The sequence below is a fragment of the Pieris brassicae genome, chromosome Z (assembly GCF_905147105.1).
Source record: "Pieris brassicae chromosome Z, ilPieBrab1.1, whole genome shotgun sequence".
Taxonomy (NCBI): domain Eukaryota; kingdom Metazoa; phylum Arthropoda; class Insecta; order Lepidoptera; family Pieridae; genus Pieris; species Pieris brassicae.
The window spans coordinates 8453082-8472315 of NC_059680.1; the positions used below are offsets into that span (position 1 = coordinate 8453082).

The window sequence follows — 19234 nt, forward strand, 5'->3', positions numbered from 1 at the left end:
GGTGGCTCCAGAAGAAGAGATAAAAGTGGTGTATTTTACTGACATCTAGCACCTCAGTCAGAGAACATGCTTTAAAACGTAAACTAAGTTAAAGTTTTGAAATCCAATTAATTAATTTAACAGAAATCCATATATAAGTGAGTCTGCTGTTTACAGGTTATACGGATCAAAACGGTGTGCGCGATGCAATACCCAAATCTCGGCGTCGGAGCTGGTGATGAGGGCGCGGGACCTGGTGTTCCACGTACATTGCTTCTCATGTGCACTTTGCAGTACCAGGCTCACGAAGGGAGATACGTTTGGCATACGCGATTCGGCTGTATACTGCAGGTATGCCTGATATCAAAAATAAATCTGTATTTGTAAATCCATTAAACAATTAGAAATTTTGTACTCTTCTGCAATTTTAACTTATAAATTGGCAGTGTATAACGATTTTGTTTGCAAAGTTTCAAAGAATACATAGACGTTAAAATATCTCTAAAACATGATCTTGAATAATTGAAATTTATCTAGCGTAACGGTATAACGTTTTAGTGTCTGAAATGTATTTCATTTTGTTTTGCAGGCTACATTATGAAACGATGCCAGACTATGGAGCCCACATGCCCATGCCAGGACCACCTCAAATGTGCCCAGGCCCCTACGCTGGTCCCCCACAGGGACCTCACTATCCTCCTTACCCCTCGCCCGACTTTGCACGGGTCGAAGCTGAAGTTCCTAAAGGCCCATTCTTCAATGGCGCGACAGCACCTCCACCACGACAAAAAGGGCGACCTAGAAAAAAGAAGCCAAAGGATCAAGACCTAATGTCTGCTAATCTTGGTAAGTATAGTTTTTGAATTCAGAAGCAGGAGCGAAGTTGTTATAACCATTTTTTATTGACACCCATTAGCGGAGACGTGTTTCACTGTAGGTGATCATTGATAGGCAGAAACTATAAATTTCAATTACTAAAACTGTCCTTAGGCCCCAGATTAATTTTGTGATAAGTGCCGAACTTCAGACCTAAATATACGTAACGGTTGTAACGGAATTTAAAAATAACAAAATAATCTTGGTCCTTTTTTCTGTATCGCAAAACGCTTACAATTATATTAACACATTTAAGTCAAAACTCCACTTACCCGAAAGGATTATCAGGGGCAACTTCCCGTGTATTTTATAAAAAGAAAACATTTCGCTTCTTCAAGATATTGAAACCAGTTCGTTTATCTGGTACAGGTACCACCGACATTGCTCTCGCGCCGGCTCGCATCACGAATACATTCCAAATTTGAAATCTCAAACCTATAAAATTAGGCGTTTCTACAACTTTACATAACCTTGTTCAATTAAACTGGTTATTCTCGTAAAAATCATACTTATATTACGTATAAAATTCTAATAACTTAATCAAAACGTTAATTGTCCGCATTAAGCTACATATAGCTCATTACATCTCCTATATTTATGGTTGAGTAAAGTTGCGTATCTTGACGTATTAATTTTCCAAGTGATTGTCTCGCGAGAATTTTATGCTTCGTTTGCTTCTATTATATTGAAGGTGGGGTGATTGATAGGATATGTAAGCCTTTTTCTATAATATCGAACTAATGCATTTCTACTTGTTAAATTGACTCCCAAGATCGGATAAAAACCGCAAAACGCATAATTACTTTATACGTTCTATGGCGATCCTTAAGTAGGGATTCTACGTCTATGGGACATGTAAATAATTAAATAGACCTCGGGGAAATGATTATTTATAACTAGCTTTTCTCGGTTAATAGACTTTTAAAAGCGAAAATATTTTGTTGACATAAATATCGCGGACTCTTTTATATAGATGTCTAATAAAATATTGTTTAGTCTAAAATCTTTTTTTTTTAATTTTCGGAGTTCCAACAAACAATCAATTCTTTCCTATTAGTATAGAAACTAAAATGTATATCTTCGGGCTCATATTTATATATAAAAGTAAAGATAAATAAAAACAATGTTCATGTAATTACATGTGAAGTGAGGTAGGTGATTTTTTTTAGAAAAGCTATTCATAAACTATCCATTGCTTATCAGTATGAAAACAAACGCTTACTAAAAAGGGCTTATTAGAGACAATACTTCAAACGAATGCGTCCCATGTATATGCAGTAGCGTTAGTTTACTATTTCACCCTAAGCAATACGATACCGAAACATGAAGATCAATTTTGGTTTCATGAACGCATTAATCTTTTTCCGGATGGGGCGGAGTAATTTTTTCTAGTCTCTTTGGGCATAACTAAATTTATTTGTCTTTTCAGAAATTAACTTATATTATTATTTTACAACTGTAAAGTACATTAATTAAACATGAATTTGAACAACTTAAAAAATTAAAAGTATAAGTAATTATTTATTATTAAAGGCAACACCGAGATGCACCGCCCAATCCAGTTATAATTTTGGTCAGGCTAGTTTTTGTTTGGGTGACCATTTTCGCGAATCCGGCGCAACTTTTTTCTGCCTTCTCATGGCCGCCATATCAATTATAAGGGAACGTCATTGCGTAATGCCGGTGAAAGGCATACGGTTCTGGAGTTCAACTCCATGCCTGCCAGTTCCCAAGTAAGGACAGCTTAATTTAACGGTCAATTTATATTTTTGATCGACTTAATTTATTTTTATTTACAATTAAAAAGCCAACGTTTGACTGATACTTTGGTACATTAAGAACAATAAAATTGTGATAAACACATAAGTGTTCTGTAAGGCAAACAAAAACTACGTACTACTATATTACTCACTACTACTATTGTTACTATATATATAGTTATATGTACAAATTTTAATAAATATTATAAAAACTACGGGATAATTGATTGTGTGAGGGCAGCAACTATGGAAATCCAGACCTAGCTCGTTTATCAGAATATTCAATCCGGATATCGGTGAGTATAAGCCAAAACGCGCAAAAAGAAGGGACAAATGGGATAATTGGATGCCTAGGGTACACGAAATTTAAATTTAGTTAATAGGTTTAGTTATGAATTACATCGTCACCTATACTAAGAGAGTTTATAGGGTATGTATAACCACTTTGGCAAATAATACACATATGGTAACATACAGCTGAGACATGAGACGTTTTTTATGAAGCACGTCGCGTTTCATCAAATTCAAAATTTCATATAATGATTAGGTTGTTAGGTTCAGGTCATCATGCTTTATCAATAATATGATTTTCGAATTAAAATTTGAGAATACTTTCCAAACTTTAAACAAATTTTTAGGCAAATATTTATATTGTAAAAAAGTATTTTTTATTGTTAAGAGATAAAGTACAGTTGTGTTTTAGACCTTTTCTAAAAATTCTACATTATAACTCAAAACATTTGCCATTTCCAGAGAAATTCAGTGTTTTATAAGCATGGTATGTTTCGTTAGTCCATGTTTTACAATAAGACTTGTCATAAGTCTATAAAGAACATAAACGATACAGTGCTTATACACATTTCAAATATATACAATGATCATTAAATGTTGTTATATCATCGTAACTGACATAAAATTTCTACAAGTTACTGTTTATTACAACAATTACAAACATCGTTTAGAGTTGTTATAAAAATAATTACATCCAATTAATAACCATTAAGAAGTTATTATAATAAAAATATTGTAATGAAATTACTACGTATTATAAATCACTAAAATAGTACGTGATCAAATTACAAACTATTGAGAAGCTATTTCTTAAGTAACACTATAACAATTTCATTCATGAACTATCGTTACTGAAAAACATACTTTCCGAGGCTATATTATTGAAAAACCGGCGCTTGTTTCTATTTTTTCAAAATTATTAGAATTAAGCATAAATTTTATAGAGTTTAGACGTAGCTTCAAAGTCTTAAGTTCGGATAACTCAAGATTAGCCAGAACCCACTCGCAACTTTTATTCCATGGGCGCATTCGTTTCCCTGGGATTTTAGGCTATAGAGTAATAATTGTGTCAATAGAAATCGTTTCCTAATATAAACTTATTAACTACTTGTATATAAAAAATAGATCAATGGCGCTACAACCTTTTTAGGTCGGGGCCTCAGATTTCTGTATATATTTCATGATCATTTGTTAATCTAATGGGCAAGTAGGTGATCAACTTTCAGTGCCTGACACACGCCGTCGACTTTTTGGGTCTAAGGCAAGCCGGTTTCCATACGATGTTTTCCTTCACCATTCGAGCCAATGTTAAATTGCGCATATGAAAGAAAGTCTATTGTGCACGGTCGGGGATCGAACCTATGAATACAGGGATGAGAGTCGCACCCTGAAGCCACTAGGCCAACACTGCTTACTTGTATATAATTTCCATAATTATTAAGAATTTATATTGGTGTTGCTACTGGAAATTTTAAATGTATTTTAGTGTAGTGTATTTTATAGCCAGGAAATATTCAGAGTTACGAAGAATGTGGGCATACACACTGTGTAAATTTAGTTTGTAAGTGAAAAGTAATTCTCAAAGTAACCGGGATGCCTTAGACACAAAAATCGAAGCGATCACCATAATCATACTAGAAACACCAATGATCATGAAACAGATACAAATTTCCGAGGCACATCTTTTACGTCTAACGTAAAGGCACTGTTTTTATGAAGAGCATGTTAATATATTAGTGATCGAGACCGTGTTTAATACAACAATATTTAATTCATAATAAAATCTAGTACATTCAGTCCTTAAAATAAAAATAAAAAACATTACAAGTAGTTTTGAGTTTATCTGTGTTGACTTAACGTCACAGACAATATTAATTATTAACTGTTTAAAATAAGATGTCACTGTAGCCTTGGACATTTTTATATTGTGGTTATTTCTGGCGTGAACTTGAATTTATAAGTTAAACATAAATAACCAAATAGTAATTATGAAAATCGTTTATTGTAAGAATTCTCTTTAATTGACTTACATTTTAAGTGCAAAGATCTTTACTGCGATAGTAGTGATTATCACAATATCTTGTCAACTTTACGAGCTTCGATAGGAAACCTTGAATATTTTTAACTGAATCTTCCCATTCACCTTGAATAACGAGGTAAACAGAAATTTTGATAAACAACAACATATCTTAAAAGTCATTAATATTTTTTATTAAGTAAAGTTTTCATGTCATAAGTAACGCCCTGATTACCAGGTAGTAATAACAATTAAAATATTTTCAGTCACCCATCGGCCTACGACTTTCGGATTCGTGTGCCCATAAATTACGTTCTAACGGGCAAAAACAAAAAAAGCACTTCCTACTTCAATAACGGGAGCGAAGTAAAATATATCGTAATGAAGTTGTCGCATCTGCTTTGGGGGGTCACGTGGAATCACCTTTTCGTTTTTACTTTGTTTTTAGTAGTTTTCTATCAGCCGCCCTGCTTACGGCACCGCCATAAATTTAGTATGGCCGTGTCTTGCATCTACGGCCAAGGTGATTTATTTCCCGCCAAAATATGTAGCCGGTTTTTTTGTAATTTCTTTTCGGCTGTGGACACTTCGAGTAGCGTCCAACGATGATACAGATTACGCGCGTTCCTTGGCCGACGGTAGTGGATTTAAAAAAAGAACATTTAATTTTTGCTGAACAAAAAGCCGTTTGGATTCTTTTAACCTTTTTGTCTTATATCATTCGATAACGATTCACGTTACATTTTGTTTTGGGAAGTATATAAAAGGTTAACACTAATGACTATATAGCTTTAAATAAGTTATAAAAGCAATATTCGATATATTTAAGTTCGTCAAGAAGCGGATGTTTTGCAGAGTTTTTTTTTCAACAAGTGTTTTATCGATTGCTACCTGTTATACATAGAATTAAAAAGCTACAAAATGGTTCAGAATATAACTTCACTTATGGCCTCACTAGCCGTCAGTCGGCTAATGTGATATCCATGTTAGTTCGTTTTGTAAAAGCCGCTATCTCTCACAAGACATCTGTATCAGTGGCACACCGACCCAATAGCTTTATATTGAAGCCTTATTTATTACTCAAACCCTTTTGAATTTAGAATAACGACATTTTGTTTATGTCATTTACAATCGAGATATTCGTTTAGTCAATTAAATTATACAACTAATATAAACCACTGTTTGCATATTTTTAATTTTGGAATTTTATATATCAATTGTAAAGTGTTGTGTGAGAAGTATGGTAGTGTTTAGAAATGAGTTGCACCAGTTCTACTGAGATTTCAACTCTCAGACTTCGGAGCTCGTTCATACGATTATTGCGATTACAAAACACTGTGCTTATTGTATTGAATGTTTTTTTTAAACCAGATATTGAAAGTTGAACACATTTTTATCAGACATCGTTTATCCAAAGTCATAACGTATATTTACTTGGAAAATATTAAATATCAAACAATTCTTATAACTTTAATACTTTATACCAAATAAAAATGTACATTAATATGAGTGTACCAATTAAATGCATTGATAAAAGCCCGGGATGTCGTAAATGTAGTGTGGTGAATACTTGTCGATAAAATTGAAAATTGCCTAATTTCGTGTTATACATTGCATATCAAGTAATAATATATGAGCTACTTCAACTATATGGTTGTATGTTAGTGGTTGTATTCACAAATCTTGGATATCAGGGCAATTCATGTATTATAAGAATGGTATCCTGCTTTGGATCTCCTTACCTCGTGATGTCAACCGTGGTCAGTCTTTAAATTTCTTCTGCCTGTAATTAGCTGCTTACAGTTAATTTGAACTCATTAACCCTAAGATTATTATTTTTATTCGCGTTTTGCTTTTTATTATCATTATTTCTTAGATTTAGGATTTAGTTCTATGATTTTTTTGTTAAATATTTATGTATTTTTTTATAAGTACCTATCTTTAAGGTAACGAAGTGTAAATAATTAACAGGTTAATCCAAATAATTCATTTGACAAATTTACCTAAACATATACCAATAGTAAAGTAAAAACCGTAGTTTCTTGTCTTTTTCTATACGTTTTTAAGTCTCATAGGAATGCCACAAATTCCGTTGATATAGAAATTCATCCACAAATAACAGAACAACACTACACACGGAATATTAAACACACCGTCGTTTATGATGTTTGATATCTATCGGCGTAGTGGAGTCCACAGTTTTAAGTAGTAATAACTGTTGAAATATGAGCAGCGCTCCAACCAGCGGTTGGAGCCCTGTGTACGCCAGTCAGTAGCGCCCCCTGCCGGTTAGCAATGCGGCTCAATACTCACTTTTTAGAAAGTCACACAAACTCTAACACGACATCCAACCGAGCAATAAACTCAAAAACCCCCTTGAAAATAATTCGTAAACATTTTTTATCAATTTAAGTTCCGTTCCGTTTTTTTTTGACTCATAAGAATTTACTGGCCACCGGACGAGGCTGTATCGTGTAGGAAATCAATTTTTTGCCGGCCTCTAAGCATGAATGGTACGTACGATTTATGGGATCACAGTGATCTTTTACAAGCAGCGTGGTTTTTTCAACACTTTTTGTCCACCAACGCCTTTATAAAGGTACATTTTGCGTCTCAATCTATTAATAACGTCTTCCTTAAGCGAACGCAACATCTATTCAGATCTTATTTCTTGATAAGATGACATGCTGAAGGATCACCAAATGTGAATCCCTTTTAATTCGATCTTTATCTTTTTTGCTAAATTTTGTGTTTTTAATGGTTGTTTAGGAATAAAACCAGCGCGTCACGTCCCATGGCTCTGACATGTTTAGAATATAACATTGATAATCCATTAAGTTATCTGATTATTTTTGTTACAATAATGCCGTATCACCCTAACGTTTAGTAACACATAATTAATGCGTGTGAAGTTTTCGGTTCAGTTAGTGCTAGGTATCCTAAGTAAAACATGGAAATTCTCTTGTATGCAAATTCTTTTCTGCTCACCGAGAGACCGTATCGCTAAAGCGATGCACGAGCGCTTGGGGCGACTACACTTTGGCCAGTTTTAATTGAACTGTTGCGGACACCTGGCCTTTTCTAAAGCCAGTATGATTAAGGTTATTTCGTACTCCGACATGTATCTAGATAGTTTTGTGGCTGGTTTTATCGCTGACAGTGGGTGCGTAAATCATGTCGAAACAAACAAACGTCCCGTCAGCGCGACGGATCTAGACTGCGATCGGTGTGGGATCACTTTTTATTACTTTAAAATATTTTCACTTTTAATCAGCTTATTACTCGAAAATTTATTCAAAATTCTATCTTCATAAAATTATGTACGAACTGCGACACTGTGCTACACGTTTCACGAAGGCGTGAAGATTGAAAGCTAAATCGTAAAGATTCTAAACCGAAGGTCCAAAACGGTCAGGATAAAACAATAGTAGACTTCCTTGTGTGCCGATTCGGAAAGTAAACAATCAACAATCACGCCGAGCCGTAAGCGGCACGTCTCAAAGTGTTCCATTTAACTCGAATCGGTTACCATTAGCTCTTGAGTAAAATGCTCCAACGAATCCCTGCATAATTACCCACATTGCTAATTGTTCGCGTTCAAGGCTCGGAACCGGAGAAGGCGTTTCTGCTAATTTTACTATTTATTTTAGAGTAATCAGCGCTTTGGTCTATTACTCTTTACTTATCTGGATCTAGCCTAGATCGTTAATATGTTTCTATTAGTATTCACGTGAGATGTAATGAATATACTTTTACTGGAGTAGAACAAAGTGGTGAATGGTTGATGATGTTTTCTAGGACATTCGGTTATCTTCATTGCAATAATTTCATTTTGAAAAGTTTAGCTTTTTAACAAAAATGACGTTACATTCTATAGTTTTCACTTCACTTCTCACAAACTATGAAATATTTAAGCGAATTTTATGTTGAAATAGGAGTTGCGAACTCGTTGCATTTCTATGTCCATTACGGCATTCACGGTTTCGGAATATTTATTGGCAGCAGTTTTTATTGGTCGTTAAACGTGCGTCGCGTTGCGCCAGTGTGCTTTTACCGATACGAATACGTCACGCTGAAGCTTGCAAGCCCTGAGAAGTAACAGAAAACAATGAATTACGTATTGTAATCGATTTACAAGCAAAAAATGTTGGTTTGATTTTAATAATCCAGTTCCATTTTACATTCACGTTTTTTTTATCGCTAAGTAAAAATTAATTTGGCATTAGTTCGATTACATTTTATCGTTATTTATTTTCGGTACGCCTTTGTATTAGGCGTTCAATTAACATATTGTATATAATTATGTAAAACACGCAGTTATCGCACCATGCTTTAGAGTCAGTTGTGACCTAATTTCCAATACATAAATTTTATAAATTATGCTTTATTAATTGCGAATTGGCACCGCGAATGATATTTTATCTCTCTTCATATGTTTTGATAACTGTCGTACATTATCTTTCTTACATTCCAGGCAGGGTTCGATTGTCATAATATTTAATAATCCTGAGTTTGATTTATTAATCGAAATACGATAATTGTCTACTGTAAACACAGAGCATTTTAAAGTTTAATAATTTTTTAAGTCCTTTTTATTTATTAAATTTAAATAAAATTGTTTTGGTTTTACAGTACCATAAAATAGTACAAAAATGTTTAGGTTAGCATTATATTTATCAATTAGCAGCATGACTGTTCTCTTCTCCTATCAGATTTGAATCCCGATTACCTGGAGATGGGCTTCCGGGGTGGAGGTGGCTTGGGTGCCACCTCGCGCACCAAACGAATGCGGACCAGCTTCAAACATCACCAGCTGAGAACAATGAAGTCGTACTTCGCAATCAACCACAATCCCGATGCAAAAGACCTCAAACAGCTGAGCCAGAAGACTGGCCTTCCTAAAAGAGTATTACAGGTAAATATAATTTCTATCTATACGACCTTTTGCTTTTGTACGAAAGTTACGTAAGCAAATGGTTATTTAATAATAATTATTTGTTGACTTGCGAATTATTGCTGGCGCTACTTATGCACTGCGAAGATGGCCTATGTATAAATTCAGAGACTAATATATTTTATGTGCAGGTGTTTGGACTGCTAAACAAACGGGACTATCTGATAACATCAAAATTGCCGCAAGTATTTGTGCTACGTAGTTTGATAAGTAATATACAAGGTTATCGGTTAGAAAACTTATAATTGTATTTATTGTCGCGCCCTTCGTTATCTGGGCCTTCATCCGGGTCTTTGGGTCACTCTCGTTTTCATACTAAAAATAGAATTGTACAATAAAATAGGTACATACTACCTCCTGATAACAACACAAACAAGAGCTATGTATGTCAACTCACTTTCATACAATATACTTTTACATATATATGTATTTAACATTATCAAATTGGAAATTCATCAGAAATGTTAAGGGAGAAGATACGATGAATTTATTTATACGTACACTGAGAGGTAGATGAAAAAGTTAGTATGTTGTTACAGATGACGTCACTGTATATAAGAACACTAAGTTGCCATATAAAGTGGAAGCGGCTTCAAAGGAAACTGTTTCACTTGGCACATCTGCCGGTGTTACGAGTTCTAATAACTTGAACACACTTCGGTGTTTCTTTGCCTTTTAGAGCTCTATATTGCTTTTAATTTATCGGAAGCGGCCCTTTAATGTAGGTCTTGCACGGTACCTTCAAAGACTCACCTTTGTATTCGTAATTACAGTGGTTTTAAGTAAACGTGCATCAAAAACACTTGTAGCATTGTACTCGAATGTTTCGATATTGTTTTCTAACTCGGAAGAGATGTTTGGATGCAGGTGCTACATAATGTTTACTAACACCCAATGGAGACTAATTTCCGTTAAATATCGTTATGCAGCTGCTTGATTTAAACATATTCCGTATAAATTACTGTTCGTTAATTACCAATAAATAAAATATTTGTTGGCGGATGATTAAACACGTGTTGAAATGTATTTGTAATAAGAGTTAATTGACATATGTTTACATTGCGTAATTTACTCAGGTTTAAAGAGTTCTTGGCTAGTGTGCGTAACTTGACAGGATCAATTGCACACTGGCACGGAGTAGGCTTTACAGGTTTACCATTTATCGACATACCGAACCGAGCCGAGCAGGCCCGAAGTTGATAGCGCGCGCCGCATAAATTTTCCCTTAACCAATTATACGAAGGCAATGCCCCTCTCTCTTAGACCTCCGAATATTGATCGAGAATTTTTTTCTGGAAAAAAGTGCACGTCTGCGGTCGCCATTCTGCAAAGATAAGTGTTTTTTCGTTTTGCGTGCATTGACTTGGGGACTAACGCTCCTGTAGAGGATATCGTGTCGAATGTATTCTCTTTTTATACATAGCAAAAGTTCAGATTGTATAAAGATATTTTTTAATTTTGTACGATTTTTAGGACGTTTTATTATCACTGAAAATAAATCCATCTTAATACAGAGCAAAGCAACACAGTAATAAATATAATAGGTACACCTTAATACAATTACATAAGACACACAGATCAAATGTGGGTAATATAAAGCGCAATGACAAAAACTAACAGTCTAACATAGGTTTTTCCGTTGAGTTATTATTTAAGTCTTCCCCGGTATATAATCCCCTACACCAAAATAGCGAGAGATCGAGAGAAATCGAGATAGCGTGCAGTCCAGTGCACCGCGCGTCAGTCTATTCAGTCTCTTCAGTCTAGTCTATTTGACTTTATAGCGCAATGATTCAAAGGAACAACTCCTTTATTCTTTTGTCCTTACTACGGCGTCACCATTACTGATAAACGTTAGGTACGTAGTAAGGAAACTGAAATTTCTCTAAAACTGGACTGATTAACCTTAAATTTTGTATATTCTAGCTTAAGAATAAGGATTGCGTAACACCTCAGAAATGTTCAAAAACCTGATTTTTTAATTTTGTTGTTAAGTTTTGGTTGTGTAAGGAAACTATTACCTATATTTAGTGTCTAAAGTTCCTTAATTAATTTGTTTGATTTTTTCGTTGGTGATCGAACTAAGGCGTAAGTACGGACAGAACATCAGAATTCATAGACTATTAAGTGTATACTTTATGACTTACAATATAAAAATATTTTATACATTTTTTCTGCCGGGTAAACGTTTATTCGCATATATGTGACAGAGTTGGTTCATTACGCATAAAATCATTTATGATGACACTAATTGCGCTTACGAATAGTTGCCGGCACTAAGCTTCCTAAGCTTTTGGAGCTGAGGTATAGCATAGAGGATTACGGAACTAGTGTTTAACTTTTAACCTCTAGTAACGTGTAATATTAATCGATGAAAATCCAAATATTTAGTGGTATAGTCGTCATTTGTTTGTTTCAAATAACAAATAAATAAGAAACAATTTTACGTTTATGTTTAAAATTATTATTGTTAATAATTTGTATATTAATTTAATGTTAAAAACAAACTTTTTAAATTACATTTCTATTTTAGCTCTTACTAGATAGTACTAAATTATTAGAATTTTAAAAAAGGTTCATTCAGGATGCGGTTCTCATCATTTATTTATCGTTAATTTAGTACATTAACAAAAGCAAAATACTGAATGTAATTCACGTCCCATGGCCTGGGGCAGAGGCGCCTCGAGAAAAGAATGTGCCCGTGTCGCCGCCGCACAGCTACCCGCACACAACTTATAACCCTTAAAACCTTGGGCCCATTAATACAATCTGATACTGACTGATATATATAAATTGTAAAGTGAGTGAAATTTAAAAAAAATGACATTTCCGAAAACGTTTATCTCTAACCTTAGTATATTTATTTAACTTTTTTGTCTTATTGACCGGTGAATACTGACTAAGTTATTAGCATTTGCACTTTTCGTGTTACCTAAGAAAGTTCCTTTTTTAATTTAATGTTACGTTACGTTTATTCAAATAAATCAAGCCGTATGAGATATAAAAAAAAAATTATAAGTCACAATTTAAAGATAAAAAGACAAAGTTAAAAATATGCAATTTAAATTGATTTCGTGGAATTGTTATATTTTTAAACAAAAATCTTATATTACCAAATGTATCGTATGTTCGGTTAACACAACTGAAACAGATTTAGAACAAACCATGCCATATTTCTCCCGTTTCGTTCGCAATAGCGTAATTTGTCACTTGGTTCGTTTATATTTTTTTGTTTCCTGAAAAATGAGCTCAGTTCAAGAAGGTCGCCGTAATTGGTTGCTTGAAAAAGTGCCTTTCCTTGGTAATATGCGTTGATTCACGTCCCGCTACTGTATTTATGATTTATGAATTTCATTATAACAAAAGCATGCAAAATAATAAATAAATGCGAGACAACATGTCCTTTGGATTTGAATTTTTTGAACCATGAACGTATAAAATTAAAAAAATCATAATATTAACAAATCAATCTATTTATAGAATATAACTTACCTAAAATATAGTAATCATTAACCAAAATACAGAAGGCGTCAGATCTCATGACCCTTGCAATTAGAAGCGGATGGTCACACCTCGGCATTTAGCCACGTATAATTTTATTTTCTTAGTACATTTGTGTTAATAATGACAGGTTAAAAACAATTAAAATGTGTCCTTAAAGCAATATGGTAAGAGAGAATTTAGATTGCCGTATTGAGATCACAATCAAACGCTCTAGTAATTAGTACGAACGCATCGTCCTGAGACGGTCGGTTGGGCAGATAATTTCCGCCGCGATTTCAAAAGACAACCATTTGTCATTTGGTCGCGCGTCCTCGCACCCGGCGGACGTGGCGCGCTGCCTCCTAATTTATTCAAATATTATTTATATAAGGAAAACGTGCTATTAATCACATCACTTTACTTTTTATTTACGCAAATGGAATGTATGAATGTCTTTGATCCGGGAGTTTCAGTTACCGTTCTTCGTTAATAATACCTTAATTATTGGGCTTCTTAAAGATCTTACGATATTATTATACATTTTGTCTTGTGACTTATATTAATTGTTATTGAATCTGAGGAAACGATGGTGGATGAAAACGGAGAGTTCGTTGATATAAATACTAAGTTTCGGGTTAGTGTTTGTCAGACCGACAGAATAAAGAGTGATTGAGGCGACTTCAGAGATCTATTCTTAGACATGATTTGTATAATGTCACGACTATAACGAATGGTTATTTCGACGTGAAACGAGTAAAATATTTTAAGTATGATAAGCAAATTCATAAATCCTAATTGTCTAACATTTAAGATATCGAGACTCCATTTTAAAACCGTTTTTATTTATTTTTAATGCAGAAATAAGTTTAAAATATTTTTTATCTGTCATATTGGTGCGTATACAGAGTGCAATAGATTATATTTACAGACTAAATATTGTCCGTAAGAAAAGGTGTAATTAAAATTTAGTGGCTTCTGTATCGAATTTCGGAGGTCTACGGCCAGTACTGAGAGGGGTAGAAATAGGAATAAATTTGTAAGAACTATGACCGCTATAGAAAAGTCCTCTAATAAACAAGACTATGTTAATATTCCTTTTCGCGCGTATTATTTTTTTCTTAAAGGGCATCTCACTTCGCACACATCAATCAATCCTAGACGTCTTCACTTTTCAACAGTTCTCATGCTGGCATCGAGTTCCTTGTTATTTATTTATGAGGTGTTTGACATATTGCGTACGTTATGACATTAGTTATTCTCATTAGAATATGTTACTGGAGACAATCAGTGCAGGAAGAGAAAGGTGTAAGCAAATGTAGAGCTGTAAGAATTTGAAAGCTTAGAAGGAATTTTATTATTTACTACTGACCTAGGTAACACAACTGGAACTTAAAGAATCAGGTATTAATATAGAATTTCAAAGCCATATCCTCTAGTAAGAGGATGATTATCTAAATTTGGCATTAGTCATTCGCAGTCGCGGCCATGACACGAGGGGGCGGGGCTATCAATATAGTTGCGCGCCATTGGTTCTGATATTCGCACGTCCTGAAAACGTTAGGAAATCTTCAATGTTTACCTTCAATTACCACAAAAATAAGACAATGTTTGTTGGTAGTTTTTGCTTAGTTAACTATGTTGAAGTTTGACATCCCTCTGTTGAATAAATTATATGCCCCAATTACAAGTAATCAATCAATCTGTAATGTCTATAATATAGCGTAATCTATTAAAAACTACCAAGTGTAAGTAATTATCTTCAAAGTAAATCTTGTAAGGAATCCATTACCTAAAGCAGCTTTGCGTATACGCTAGCGAAAATTCACCTCGTATATTTGTTCCTAAGGTGTCTCTCTGTCTGCAGGTATGGTTCCAGAATGCTCGTGCCAAGTGGCGGCGCATGGTGACAAAACAAGAAAACAAGATGGCGGACAAATGCTCACCGGACGCTTCAATGGAGATGGATATGTACCACGGCCCGATGGGATCGATTCAGTCACTACCTCCACACAGCCCGCCGTACAGTGTTATGGGTGGACCGCCAAGTCCAAACTCTATGGACTGTCCATAGCCCCAGTTTTGCGCCTTATGAGCGCTGTGCATCTAGTTGGGACTGTTCCTAAATGCGTTGTAAAACTCCTAGCAATCTAGTGAAACCCCGAACTATGAGACTGTATATAATGACGCTAAATGACGTTACGATATCAACGTAAGTACTTACCTACAGTACCTATATCTGTAGATTAGTTAGATGTGTTTACTCTGATTGTGAAGCGGTTGTTAATGATAGCATTATGCTATCAGGTATGTATTAAATGATGGAATCTCAATAATTATAAGTATGCTGCCATTGCAGCCTCTTAAAGGTTTCGTTTTGGTTAATTACCACGTGACTCTAAGATAAGTTCTGTCAGGACACACTGTAAATAGCGAGCAAAATAAAACTAACCAGATTAGTTTTAATAGAGATTTTACCCTGGAAGATCTTGTACAAGTACGCACATCCGTCCTTAATCAGCTGTTTAGAAGCAATCTCCTGTTTGCTTTATACATAAACTTCTCCACGGCATATATTCAACAGGTAGTTTTGATATTAAAATAAACAGGTATTACTAACAATGTAAAATAATACATTTAAACTATACGTCTGGCACTAAGTATCAGATGATAAAATCCAAAAGGTTAATCTAGAGTATGGAGAGCTTCTAACCCCCTATTCATAACTAACGTGCTCTGTCTCTTTTCATCCCGATATAAACATAATTGTACAGACAGAGACTGAGTGCAAAGAAGGAGAAAGAGTGCAATTATATTGTTTTTTTTTGTAAATAAAAATTGCTGTTTCAACACCTATCATATTCAAACGTAGGGATTTTCCCATATTAAAATCTACTCGATATATAGCTGCAAAATGGATGTTACGTAGAGATAATGTATTCATAAAATGACAATTACTATGGTAACAATAATTTCTTATTGTGGTCAGTGATTAACTGAATGTTATGTAAAGTTCGACGAACCGAAACGGTTTTAATATATACTATTTATTTATTGCATAAATTAATAATTTAAAACGTAGATGTTATTTAAGATAAGTAGTTAAATATGAAAATTTCCATAATATAATGTTTAGTGATATGACTAGTATTAAGAAACTAGATTGGCAAGCGTGGAAACGAATGTTATGAAATACCGTAGTTTTAAGATTCGTAAGTAGAAATGTATGCCAGAATACACGCACTGGTAGTTCCTTTTTTGTATAAATTTATATAATAATCAATGAAGTAATGAAAAGAGATATTTAGCAATGTGTAAGCGATTCTTTCCATTAAATCAGTAGAACGTAGTGTAATGTAAACTTAGAAACTAAAATACTGTAGAATCAAAATTTGCCAACGCAGTTCCCGCTTGGATACACTTCCTCATGTCACAAAAAATATTATAATGATCTGTTAATAAAAACTATTACATTTTTCGTTATATTTTATTTTGTACCAAATTTACCTTTATTACAGCCAAATAAGAGATTTTACCGTTTTTATCATAAATATTGTTTACATATATATTCACCTACTCGTATGCTGCTCCAAAATACCAGGTTTCAATATATGTATTAATGAAGATTTAAACACTGATTATAAAAACGTTCACAGTTTTTCCTTACCGACGAAGACGAGTCTCTATTGAGACTGGACTTCTACGATATATGGTATACTGCGCATGCGCAGAAACAAGTGCACGCTCTATATTCTATATCTCGATGGGAGAACACGAATGGTTACGATGTGACTGTTACACGCGCATATCCTGGAACTTTCGGGCGTTACCTACTATTATTATTAAGCAGCGCGCTAGCAGCTAAATTGCCTGATGTGTGTCTGCAGATTTAGTTATTTAGATTTTAGTCTTCATGGCCACCCTAGAGTCAAACCCTTAGCTAAATACATATGGGCTGGTAAAAATATCCAATATATTATTTGAAGGCCGGCAACGCACTCGCGAGCCCTCTCGCATTGTGAGTGTCCATGCCGGTATCACTTCATCAGCACAAGCCTCCTTCCCGTTTGTTTCCCCCTGTTCTATAAAAAACCCAGTCGTATGAAGCTTTGAAGATTTCGAGAATTTTTATTCGAAAAAACACGGCCACACGGTTTTATGTGAGTTATTTCATCGCTTGATCTTTATCGCTATGGAACTTCATACATCATTTAATAGGGATCGTATTCAGAAGCTAAACTCAAGAATTACGGGCTGTCACATAGGCGCGTTTGGCGGACTCTGAATTATGTTGTTTTAATTAAAACAATAAATAAGGGCAGCCAATGGGTGGTCCGTTTGGTTTTATAAATTCCACTATAAGTACAATTCTGGCAATAGTTAATCTATGGACATCAACAGTTTTCACCTTAATATGTTTATAGAACGTAAGTGTTATTTTGCAGTGTATTTTAGAATTTATTAATGTGCCCCGCGAACTTCGTTTCCCCTTAATATGATTTTACTTAGCCTATTAGTAGCTACATACAAACATATGAAACTTTTTCATATGGTACGTTAGTATGTAAGCTTTTCCGGAATAAAAACCTTAGTACTAAACAAAACAGAATTATTCATTTTTTTAATATATTAAAAATTTTAAATTTGTTTCAGCCGACTTCGAATCATGCGCTTAGCAACATATTTCTATTTATATAGAGTTCTAGATTTTATAAATTAATTCAAACTGTCTCGACTTCTCCGAGCCTTTAAACCTATACCAGGCGCTATAACCTCTGGTTCTGGCCACAGATTCCTGTATCTTTTTCGTGGTTATTTTCTTTCTTAAGAACGCGCGCGCCTGACACACTCCGTCGATTTTTATGCGTAAGATTTGCCAATTTCCTTACGAAGTTTTCACATGCAAGGTCCATTCGTGAACAGCCACGACTCGAATGCACGACCTCAGGGTAGAGGGGCCGGTGCTCAAGCTACTAGGCAAATAATGTTCAGATGGGCTATCCATACAGTAATCGACAAACATCAACTGGGATGTATAAAAACCTAAGTCACCTAATTGAACAAAAATAAAATAATGAAACAGATATGTATTTGTCTCCTATAGAATCAAACAACTCTTTCTATAATAGGTATAGTGTAGAAGATCTAATTAACCTAATGCTAATGGTATTCGTGCAAAAATCACGGTTTGAAATTCATTATTCATTTATTAAACACACAACATCATATATACAGTATATGTTACAAACTATCTTTTCTTAAATACATCGTGAACATAACATGACAAAAACTATAAAATAATAAATATATTTTTCTTCTAACTACATAATTTAGATTTATATCGAACTTATTCGTTCCGGATCCAAGATAGAAGACAGAACGAATTATAGCAATGAATATTATGGTTATACAGATGACTAGGTGCCTAAGATGGTTTCCACTTAAGTTTTAAACCAAACAAATTGATGAACTATGGAGTAAGTAGTTACACACTAAATCAAAATCTTAAACACTTTCTTTTAACGATCAAAAATATCTACACAAATTATACTTATGTACCTAGGTTATATACTACACAGTGACTCCATCTTTGCGAATTCGGATCCAAAGGTATGTCTTTGTTGTTCACCAAAACTGGTATCGACCTGGTAATGTGGTATTCACCATTCAAGGGTAAAAGAGACAATTAAATACAGTTGCTGGCTAACAGAAAGAGACAAAGTCACATAACGGGACGACAACTCTGCTGAGTTTTGCGGCGTTTTGTTTTATTGACATAAATAATTCTTGGAATCGATTTAAGATGGATTAATTAAATTTTTAGGTTTCACTGTAAGGGTTACTATTCAGATGCCTCATCGATGACAGGTTTCCATT

At 34.3% G+C, this 19234-nt stretch overlaps 1 protein-coding gene across 2 annotated transcripts in view; it reads left to right on the plus strand.

Moving 5' to 3' along the window:
* Positions 1-16823, plus strand: part of LOC123718755 (protein apterous-like) — a 41797-nt gene extending 24974 nt beyond the window's left edge. The window contains exons 3-6 of one of the 2 annotated variants that reach the window (XM_045675523.1): positions 157-330; positions 569-825; positions 9636-9838; positions 15225-16823. In XM_045675523.1, the coding sequence (XP_045531479.1) occupies positions 157-330; positions 569-825; positions 9636-9838; positions 15225-15431 (841 nt within the window). In that variant the 3' untranslated portion in view covers positions 15432-16823. The remainder of the gene's footprint in view (positions 1-156; positions 331-568; positions 826-9635; positions 9839-15224) is intronic. The other variant, XM_045675524.1, reaches the window with a different exon arrangement.
* The last annotated feature ends 2411 nt before the right edge of the window (positions 16824-19234 follow it).